We start from the raw sequence: 10,005 nt of genomic DNA on the forward strand, positions 1-10,005 counted from the left end.
CAATTAAAACAATCCCAAAACAGCTAAATACAGTCCCACTTGTGTTGAATTTGATAAAAGAAACTGTTAGTGCCAAACTTAATAGACGTTTTAAGATACATTCTTCATGTAAAATGTAAGATATCTATCAATTCTCAATGGTACCTCTTATATTTGTTTTAGATATTGATCACTGTTCCAATAACCCTTGCGTACATGGCACTTGTACCGACACTGGTTCTACATATAGATGTACTTGTGATCCTGGTTGGACAGGGCAGAACTGCGATCAAGGTTACTCAAATTGTTTTTTTAAACAACATTGCTACCGTAATGAAGTGTTCTTTTTCTAAATGATGCAACAATTATAGTCAATTAACATGAAAATATTTATGACACTTAAAATTTTGATCTCTCAATACACACTTGAGCAATAAGAATTTTTGTCGTATTTTTAGCTTTTGAAAAATAAATATTTCTGTTAGAGACGCATTTTAAACATTCTGGATATAGCTATAGGATACATTTGAGTTAGTGTGGATTTTTATTTCAGATATAAATGAATGTATTACATTAGCACCATGTGCTAACGGAGGAACGTGTACAAACGTCGATGGAACATTCTTATGCACGTGTCCAGCAGGTTGGACTGGAATAACTTGTAGGACAGGTACGGGAATCCAGATGTCCTCCTACATTCATCAGTTCATTGGTTCATTCAAGTTTATACTGTTTCTGGGTCTTGGAATTGATAATTATATATTCAATCTAGCTAGATAAGAGTAAAAAGATGCAAAAGCTGATTCAGTTTTTCTGTATTTCGATTTTCTTGGTAGAAACTGTAAAAATTCAAAGTTTTTAGTAAAGATTGATACAAAATAATTTTATAATAATATCATTGTATTGTCTTTGCCTTGCAGACGTTGATGAGTGCCTTAATTCTCCTTGTCTCCATGGCAACTGCTCCAATATTTTTGGTTCTTATTCCTGTTTGTGTGAGGCAGGATGGACAGGCACCAATTGTAGTCAAGGTTTGTACAAAGTGTTGAAAACCTCATCTATATAACAGTGTTATCTTCATCTAAGTTGATTCATATTTGATGCATGGGATTAGCTTTCACAATTTTATTGACGTGAAATTGAATCGTTTTTATTGGTAAGCATATTTTTTTAACTGACTTATCAAAACGTGACCTCAGATTTAGTGGCAGATATTGATATGCTTCATAAGTTTTGAAATAGATCATTCAGATATTAGGTCTTGACGTGTTTTAAGATTTAGTAATAATATCCTTTTATTCATCTGTACGCTTAGAACACTTTTACTATTGATTTAGATGTGGACGAATGTCTCCAGATACCATGTGTGAACAATGGCACTTGTGTTAATACTGCTGGATCTTTTTATTGTCAATGTCCGGTTGGACTGTCTGGGGACAAATGTGACTTAGTTGGTGGGTATATTACTGTATTTTATGCAATTATATGTTATTTTTATGATAAAGTAACGTTTACATTTATTTTTAACATTGGTGGATGTTATACTGTATTTTATGAAAATTTATTTTAGTTTTGTGATAAAAAAACGTTTAAATTTCTCTTTTAACATTCAATTCAGATATTACAGACATCACTTTGACATTTTATATCGTTAATTTCCCGTGGGTAGACGATCTGGCAGATAACTCATCAATAATTTTCCAAAGCTATGCTGGAAGGTTCTGTCGAGATGTAAGTAAAACAATGTAACAATAGCTTTAAGGTTCTGTCGAAAAGATATAAGAATATTTAAACAATATCAACAACTTTAATTCCACTTATAGGTAGACATCATATTCGCTTTCCGTGCTGCGGACTACCCTGGGTATCTGTATTGTAAGGTCGTGTCCTTTGGGTAAGCAAAAACCATCTACTTTACCTATGACCAATGTAAAAAGAAAACTTGATAAAATTCATTTTAATCAACAAATTACTATTCATATAAAATATAGATCTAGAAATAACAATTGCAGTGTTTGTTTGTATAGCATGCAAGTTGAATTTTGTCTATTTAATTTTAAGGAAAGACCCTCTGAACATATCGGTAGTGCTTACACTGGGAGGACATGACTACACCTCTGGGTTTGATGTACAGTTGAGAGATGCAATATTTGAAACGACTCGGGAATACAGATACCTAAACTATATTGTTCACTTAATAGGAGATATTCTCATTGTGTCAGGCAGAATAGCACACGGTAAAATTTCAAGGCATTATTAATACAGATTCTTGTTATTTTCATTATAAGATTATCTTAATATGCAATTTTCGTAAACATTTTTTTTTAAATCAGAGGCTTATGTTAACCAAATTATGGAGCATATATTTCCATATTTTACGATTTTTTTAACATCAAGAATTTGCGTTAAGATTAAATTCTGATGACCAGTTTGGGAAGAATTTATTTTTCCTTGACAATAAAAGAAGTAATTAACGTACATGAAAAATGTGGACTTTTAATTTCAATCAGGAAAATACATTGCACGTCACGTATGAATAGCTTGTTGAAAACAATTCTGCAAATATACTAAAATGTAATACTGACTTCACATTGATATTATTTAAGGCGTTTGAATAATATAGATGGTCACGAAATTCTGTTCTCATACTTTCTGTATTGATAATTCTGATTGAATACTGTTGAATGGAGTCTTAAGAACATTACCTCTGTCTTAATCTTATTGAACCCAAGGTCACACTTATTTCCCTAACAATACAATCATTTTAATCTCTTGGAGTTAGTATTAATAGTATTCCATATACATGACTTACAGTGCAAATGTTTGCACTCAATGTAATATTATTAATAGAAGATACCATGCTTTAGCTTTAAAATTTGATTATCATGATTTTTTGGTCATATCTATGGTGGCATATTTATGCCATCCAGATAAATTTTGTCAACATAAGATATCGCGTCAAGTCAAGATAACTATCACGTCAAGTCTAGATAACTTGCTGGAGTTGTCGAGATATCCCAACATCTATCTCCTCTAGTCAAGATAATCTATCACATTTTTTGCAATAGCTATCTCGACATGACGAGATAATTTATCTTGTATCATGACTAAAATTGTTGCGTTGACAAGTACTGCCTCTTCGTAATTGCTGTCACGATAACTGTATACTCGTATGTATATGTACATGTATTTATATAGATGACGTGTTACGGGTGTCTCAGTCGTTTTCCAGTGAAACTATACGGATCTCTTTTATTGAAATTATTCTTCAAATTCATCACTCTATTGAATTAATTCAATTTTTGTATTTGTCTATTGGAGGAATATAATTTTTAAGAGATAAAGATTTTTGAATATAAACCGTTCCATAAACTTTCTTCGGTAAATATGAAACAAAACAACCCATTTACTTAATTCACAATTTCCATTTTTGGTCCTTTCTTTGTTTCTGGCATGGCATAAGTAAAACAATTAATGCAAAGAGTCAATCATTTATTAAAAACTACCGACAATAATATTATAGCCAAGTATCGATCTCTGATAAACAAAAAAAATCGTTTATTTAATTGAATAGCACATTTATTGAATTAATAATTGCAAATATTAATAGTAATTAAGTAAAAAGCTCATTGGTTTGGTTCACACGTACTTGTATTTCATTTTACTGAAAACAAAGTACACGGTTTGCTAATTGGTTCAAACTGAATTCCTTTGAAATTATGCGTGCAATACTTATTAGAGAAACAATTTGATAGAAGATGTCCGCCTATTTCATTGGAAAATGACCGAGGCACACATTACATTTAATCTATTTATATACTAGTATATGTACATATACATATACAGTTATCGTGACTGCAATTATGAAGAGGCAGTACTTGTCAACGCAACAATTTTAGTCATGATACATGATAAATTATCTCGTTATGTCGAGATACCTTTCACAACAAAATGTGATAGATTATCTTGACTAGATGAGATAGAAGTTGGTGTATCTCGATAAAACCAGCAACTTATCTTGATTTGACGAGATAGCTATCATGACTTGAGGAGATATCTTATGTTGACATAAAAATATGTGGATGGCATAAATATGCCACCATACATATCAATTGTACTAATCTGTATAAGTTTTATCCTATAATATTTCGAGTTATTTAATTAATTTTAAGAATTTATTACTTTTCAGATATAAAAACATGACTATTTGCAAAACTTTTCATATCAAATGCATGAATTTCAATCTTTTATAAATTATTTATATCACAGTCATGACTAATACTGTATACACATTAACGATTTCTTTTTGAAAACTGGTTACTAATGCTTTTGCTTTAATTTTATACAGATTCTTGGCTCACGAATATGACGATGTATATATATGATGACTTCCAATACAAACCCGAGTACTCGAATAGTAATTCTACTGAGTTTAAAAATTTTGAAAGCTCGTTCTGCAATGATGTAAGTATGTCTTGCAGTCGATATTAATGATTTTCAGAAAGTTAATTGGATCTGAAATTTACCTTAAAGCGCATCGTAAATAAAAGTTGACATGATTTACCATAAAATGTATGTCTCATTTTGATAGTATATTGCTTTAATGATTCGTTTTGAGACCTTTGCTACATTATTAACCAGAAAGATATTCTACTTCTAAAATTCATTTTTGAATAATCAATTATTGCATAAATTATCTACTTTAATGATTATTTGCAGATTGACTCTTTCTTTCAAAATAGTAATTTGACGTCTCGATATTATCGCTGTTTCTTTGATCATATTGGGTAAGTTTTTCCATATATAGATTTAAAAAAAAATAATGGGATTTAAGTCTGCTAATACACTTGCTTTCTGGAAGTATATTTGCATATTTCACCAAAGTATGTCCAGTCACTTAAAAGAAAATGTGTTTGGGTTTGTTTCTTTCTTTTTTTTCATGATCTTTGTAGATAACTTTTTATACATATTATATTTTATGTATTATTTTTTAAGTCATCAAAAATATAAAAGTATAATTTTGAAAACAAGATTTCCGTAAGCTGATAATATTTTGATGCTGTAGGTCCGTTGCACCACACACCCTGACCTTCATTATGGTGTTCAATGGAACCGACACAGTGTCACGTGACATGACAACTAACGTGATCAGTGTTGGAGCTCCACATTACAACGTTGAGAATTTGGATCTGATGTTCATTGGTTCTCAATTTGTCTATCTGCATCGTGGATACAACAACATCGCTATTAACATAACAGATTTTACAACTACCTCTGCTCCCATTACAACGGAAAGTCCGTGTGAGTAATCTTTGTTCTTCCGTTAAAGAGAATGGTAAAAATGGTTTTAAAAAATGGTAAAAAAAAATCTTTTCTGTTGTTTGGGAGAAACAGCCGTCCTTAATTATTCGAGTGTATTCGAGTCTATAAAGGCAGAACTGGTAAAAAAATTTCTTAATATGATTTCCTTTCTATTCATTCCATTGCAGTGAAAACATTGATAAACATCACGTTTGTCTTAAAAAATCTGACATACACACAGCAGTTAGCAAACTCGGAATCCCAAGAATTCAAGGCTTTGGCATACCCCTTCTGTCAATATGTGAGTAGAATTCTGCTTTGCATCGCTTGCTTCGAGTTTTAAATAGCTGTATTGGGAGATATTTGTACTTTCTGCTTCATATCATAACGATCTTTCTGGTTTTGCAGTTAACAGACCTATACTCTACTCGAGACCGATTTAGGAATATTTATGAACTGTGTCAAGTAATGGCTTTTATGTAAGTACTGGATATTTTACAAGTAACAAATGCAACCGAAAAACCTCTTGTGGTACTACTCATGCATATTTTACCTTTTTTACAGCCAAGAAAATGGACGAGATAAGATAAATTTTATCCTGCAGTTTAAGGGTGCACAAGATCCTACTCTTCAGGAATTTATATACGGAATTCTCATAGAGAATGCTCCTAGAGCAATAGTTAATGGAGAGATATCAATAATTGTTGGTCCACTGGCAGTGTTTGACGACTCCCTGGCCATTAATCAGGCCACGGTTACTTACTCACTGCCACCAGGTATGTATTAACAATAGGCAAGAAATAATTAACTGTCTATAGATGATTAAAATTTGTCAAATATGATTGGATTATAACAATACACATTGTCAAGTTTTTTTTAGGAAAACCGTTTTTTTAATTTTAAAATTAAAAATATATTATCTATGGTACAGTGTAAAAGTGGAGATTCATTTTGCAGTAATGTTGGATTTGCAAAAATCTTTGCATGTTGGGTTTGCAATTAAAGATATACTTTTGAGTATAAGAAACATAGTATTTGATTTCTCAATCAACACGAATATACATTTTTTTGAATTGTGAAATGCTCACTGTGTGCTGAATTTCGTTTACTTAGAGTATTTCTTCAAACTGTAGATATAACGGTCACATCTCTTTTGTTTGGTCCTCATACTGAAACAAAGGAATTTTTTTACCAATTCATATAAAAATAAATGACAGAGTGCCAATTCATTTCACTATAGCTAGCACACAGAAACAAATATATTGATGGTCGAAACGCCAAGGTTACAATCAGACTATCAGTTAATACTAAAACTATAAACTTTCTACTGATCTTTAAAGATTATTTCTATTTATCATTACGGGTTTTATTATTATTATTATATTATCTATCAACGACGCAGTGTATTGTATGCCATGCAATATTGATTGAACGAAGTTCACAATTAACTTTTTTGAAACAAAAATAAACTTTGGATTCTTGCTTATTTACCTCATTAAACATTAACAATCTAGAACTATATTTAAAGTAAATTACGATACAGCCAGATCTTAAAATGATAACTGGCTACCTGGCGTAAAGTTAAGATAATGATATATCCCTGTTTTTCCCCAGACCTTACAACGCCCAGTTCTCTCCTGACCGCTGCACCGCTAGTGACAGATCCGTGCAAAGACGCTCCAAACAGCGCTAACCTCCCCGTTCCCGAAAACTGTCACAAGTTTTATAAATGCTCCTTTGGAATCTCTTACCTCTTTGAATGTCCAGGAAACACCGTATTTTTCCCGGACAGAAACCAGTGTGATAACAACGACGGTACCATAAAATGTTAACCGTAAAAGAGAAGAGTTATATTGTTTGAGAAATCCAGATTCATGGACTCATTTTTGTATATTTATTTAACCTTTCATGTTTATTTCATTGCATCATGATTTTTTGTCATAATATAGAATTGAATCAAATATGTTGTTATTATTTCAGTTTATCTCAAATGTGCTTTTCAGATATTGTTATCAGTGATATATTAAATATTTGCACTACATAAGTGCGGTTTGTGTTGGACTCAAGTCTTATATATATATATATATATATATATATATATATATATATATATATATATATATATATATATATATATATATATAAGTCTTTTCATGTTCACTTTTCTTATTTTTTTACATATTGAAACCAAATAAAGAAGGATATATTAAACATGACTTTTGTGTTTTTTATTAATTTTGCTATAAATTTGGTCTCGATTTATGGTTTAAACTATATAATGACGACAGCTCCATAATTTTACTGTATAAAGTATCATGCAAATGACATTTATATTTCTAATAATCTCATAATTGGAATTTTACTTCCATGTGTTATGATTAAATTATCTAGGTTTTTTTGTTTTGTTTTTGATAACACGCGAAGAAATGTTTTCTTATATTACCATTCATTTTTCAAAACCGATGTTAAGAAACTGCAGAGAGAGTACAGTTGACCTAAGGTCATATGTACTCGCTAAGTAACTTCTTATATTTTTCATTTTTAAACACATCGTAAATGTCAATTTTCTATTACAGGCGCTTCATAAAAATATTCAACGCTGCATGGTCTTTCCTTATGCAAATAAATCTAAAATAGCATGAGTTTAGCACTTCTAATTGTTTTCCTTGCAACTCCTGGTTTGTTGTTCCCTATTCAATTATTTACTGCCTACCTATAGCCTGTAGTTTCTAAGCTTTACTACTTTGTAATCTATTTGCGTATAATAAATGACAAACTTCAGATCACTTTCTATTATTTTTATCTGTCAAAAGTCACTGTAAAATAAACATGATATGTCAGTATTAGAAGTATTGCAGATGAACACCCATCACATGCTTACTGTGTGAAGATTTATAAATACGTACACCAGATGAACCATTAATATAATAGCTGCATTCTATAAGTTTGATGGAGATTTACTGGTTTTTCTGTGGTTTCTATGCTTACCTGTATTGTGAACTATTTGTGTATCAAAAAATGAAAAATCGCAGGACATAAATGATTCTTTTTGTTTGGGATCATTTTAAAGAAGTTAATATATCAGTATTAAGATTTGAGACTTGAAATTATCCTATGATGAATTCCATTTAGCATTAGTTATTACTCCTTTGTTGTTATTACAAGAAACTTTTTAATCTGCTGTTTGCAGAAACTTTTTTTTTGCTTAAGCAATATCATACTATAGTTCTTTTAGGCACAAATCAAAAATAAAATTGTAAACGGTTTCTTCTTTGATTGTTCTCTTTAACTGAAACTTTAGTAATGAAAATTTTTCTTAGTAAATATCTTATATAGCTGACGAAAATAGAAGAAAGTTAATCACCGAAAAGCATTGGTGGATATATTTAAAACACCGGTAACATTTGCATATTGCGAATACTAATGTAAATGATTTTTTTCCCATGGACAATCTACATCAAAGCAATGACAATTATTATTTTTTATGGTAATAAAAATGTAAATCAATAGAATTTACCGAGAGCATGCCTGTGATTGGGTCGTAAAAATAATGATTATGATAATATAAACATATAAGGCTCCTGTACACTCTAAGAACCCATACTGTCATGGAGTTGCTATAAGTGTTTGATTTTTTTTTCGTTTTATATTCTCTCATGTTCACAAGAAAAAAATGTCTGTAAATAAATTCAAAGCAAATATACTTGCTCATTTTCCACTAAGTTTCAACATTATGGTTTTAGATTTTAAACCTTTTCATTTTTTAAAGTTTGGATTTTGGTTTGAAAGTAAGGTTGTTAAATATGCAATCAGACTGCTCATTGACAGTCCTAAGGATGGATTAATGACACTCCGACGTAAATCAAGTCTGTCGATGTCTTGATCAGAACTCAGTGTGTAAACTATTAACCATCCAAGAAATAAAGTAGGTATATAGAACTCACTGTATCTCTGATATTTTCATTTTTTGCAAATGTAAAATTAGTTAAATATTTAAGCATTTCATTATTGCAGTCTTGTGAAGTCAATTGATTATGTACAAAAAAAGCCAGAGTTCATTGTTTTTATACCGGCTGCTGCTGAAAAACATCTCTCCTTTATAGTGTGTTTGTGTTAAAATATTTTACCATTCCATCATGTTTTTGTCAATAATGCTGCAAATAAAAAATTAATTTTGTTATCATCTGATATTTTTTGAAAAAAAAATATCCAAAAAAAATTCTGTCTCTTTTCCCTTGGATCTGAATGTATAAAAAACAGCATGCCAGCGTGGCATAGAATTGACTACATTGCAAAATAAAATTTCTAAAGGACTTTTGAAAGTATTATTTCATAGTTAAAAGTATTGAATCTTCCTTAATGCAGTGCAAAATGAAAAGTAATAATAAGAAATTTATTCATCTTTTTCTGAAACTCCTTGATTGCATTGGGTATTATTTTTCCTTTGAGACTTAAGCTTTGAAGTCATTTTTATGTGTCATTCAGTAGAAATATTACGAGCATGAAAACGTATACTATAAAAAATATTAAGATATAACATATTGCAACTTGAGGTGGGTAATTTAAAATTGTATATTGTGCATCCAATCTATTGTCAGTACCTGATTTTAAAGACAGACTTCACATAGAATTAACTACGTTCTAAAAATGTCTTAAAGGATTCGGAACAAGTACACATATAACAAAAATGATAATTATATTGAACCAGACCTCGTTGGTTTTGTC

The 10,005-nt window shown here is 30.4% G+C and overlaps 1 protein-coding gene across 1 annotated transcript in view; it reads left to right on the plus strand.

The window, feature by feature from the left end:
- LOC133203067 (fibrillin-2-like) overlaps window positions 1-7,197 on the plus strand; it is a 37,246-nt gene extending 30,049 nt beyond the window's left edge. The window contains exons 48-61 of the mRNA XM_061338934.1: window positions 163-273; window positions 533-649; window positions 900-1,010; window positions 1,317-1,433; window positions 1,598-1,710; window positions 1,803-1,873; window positions 2,041-2,216; window positions 4,328-4,443; window positions 4,699-4,766; window positions 5,045-5,280; window positions 5,469-5,581; window positions 5,689-5,759; window positions 5,845-6,056; window positions 6,895-7,197. Coding sequence (XP_061194918.1) covers window positions 163-273; window positions 533-649; window positions 900-1,010; window positions 1,317-1,433; window positions 1,598-1,710; window positions 1,803-1,873; window positions 2,041-2,216; window positions 4,328-4,443; window positions 4,699-4,766; window positions 5,045-5,280; window positions 5,469-5,581; window positions 5,689-5,759; window positions 5,845-6,056; window positions 6,895-7,112 — 1,850 coding nt within the window. The 3' untranslated portion in view covers window positions 7,113-7,197. The remainder of the gene's footprint in view (window positions 1-162; window positions 274-532; window positions 650-899; window positions 1,011-1,316; window positions 1,434-1,597; window positions 1,711-1,802; window positions 1,874-2,040; window positions 2,217-4,327; window positions 4,444-4,698; window positions 4,767-5,044; window positions 5,281-5,468; window positions 5,582-5,688; window positions 5,760-5,844; window positions 6,057-6,894) is intronic.
- The last annotated feature ends 2,808 nt before the right edge of the window (window positions 7,198-10,005 follow it).

This window comes from Saccostrea echinata, unplaced genomic scaffold (assembly GCF_033153115.1).
Source record: "Saccostrea echinata isolate AGI-Se365-2 ecotype Australia unplaced genomic scaffold, CSIRO_AGI_Sech_v1 ptg000047l, whole genome shotgun sequence".
Taxonomy (NCBI): Eukaryota; Metazoa; Mollusca; class Bivalvia; order Ostreida; family Ostreidae; genus Saccostrea; species Saccostrea echinata.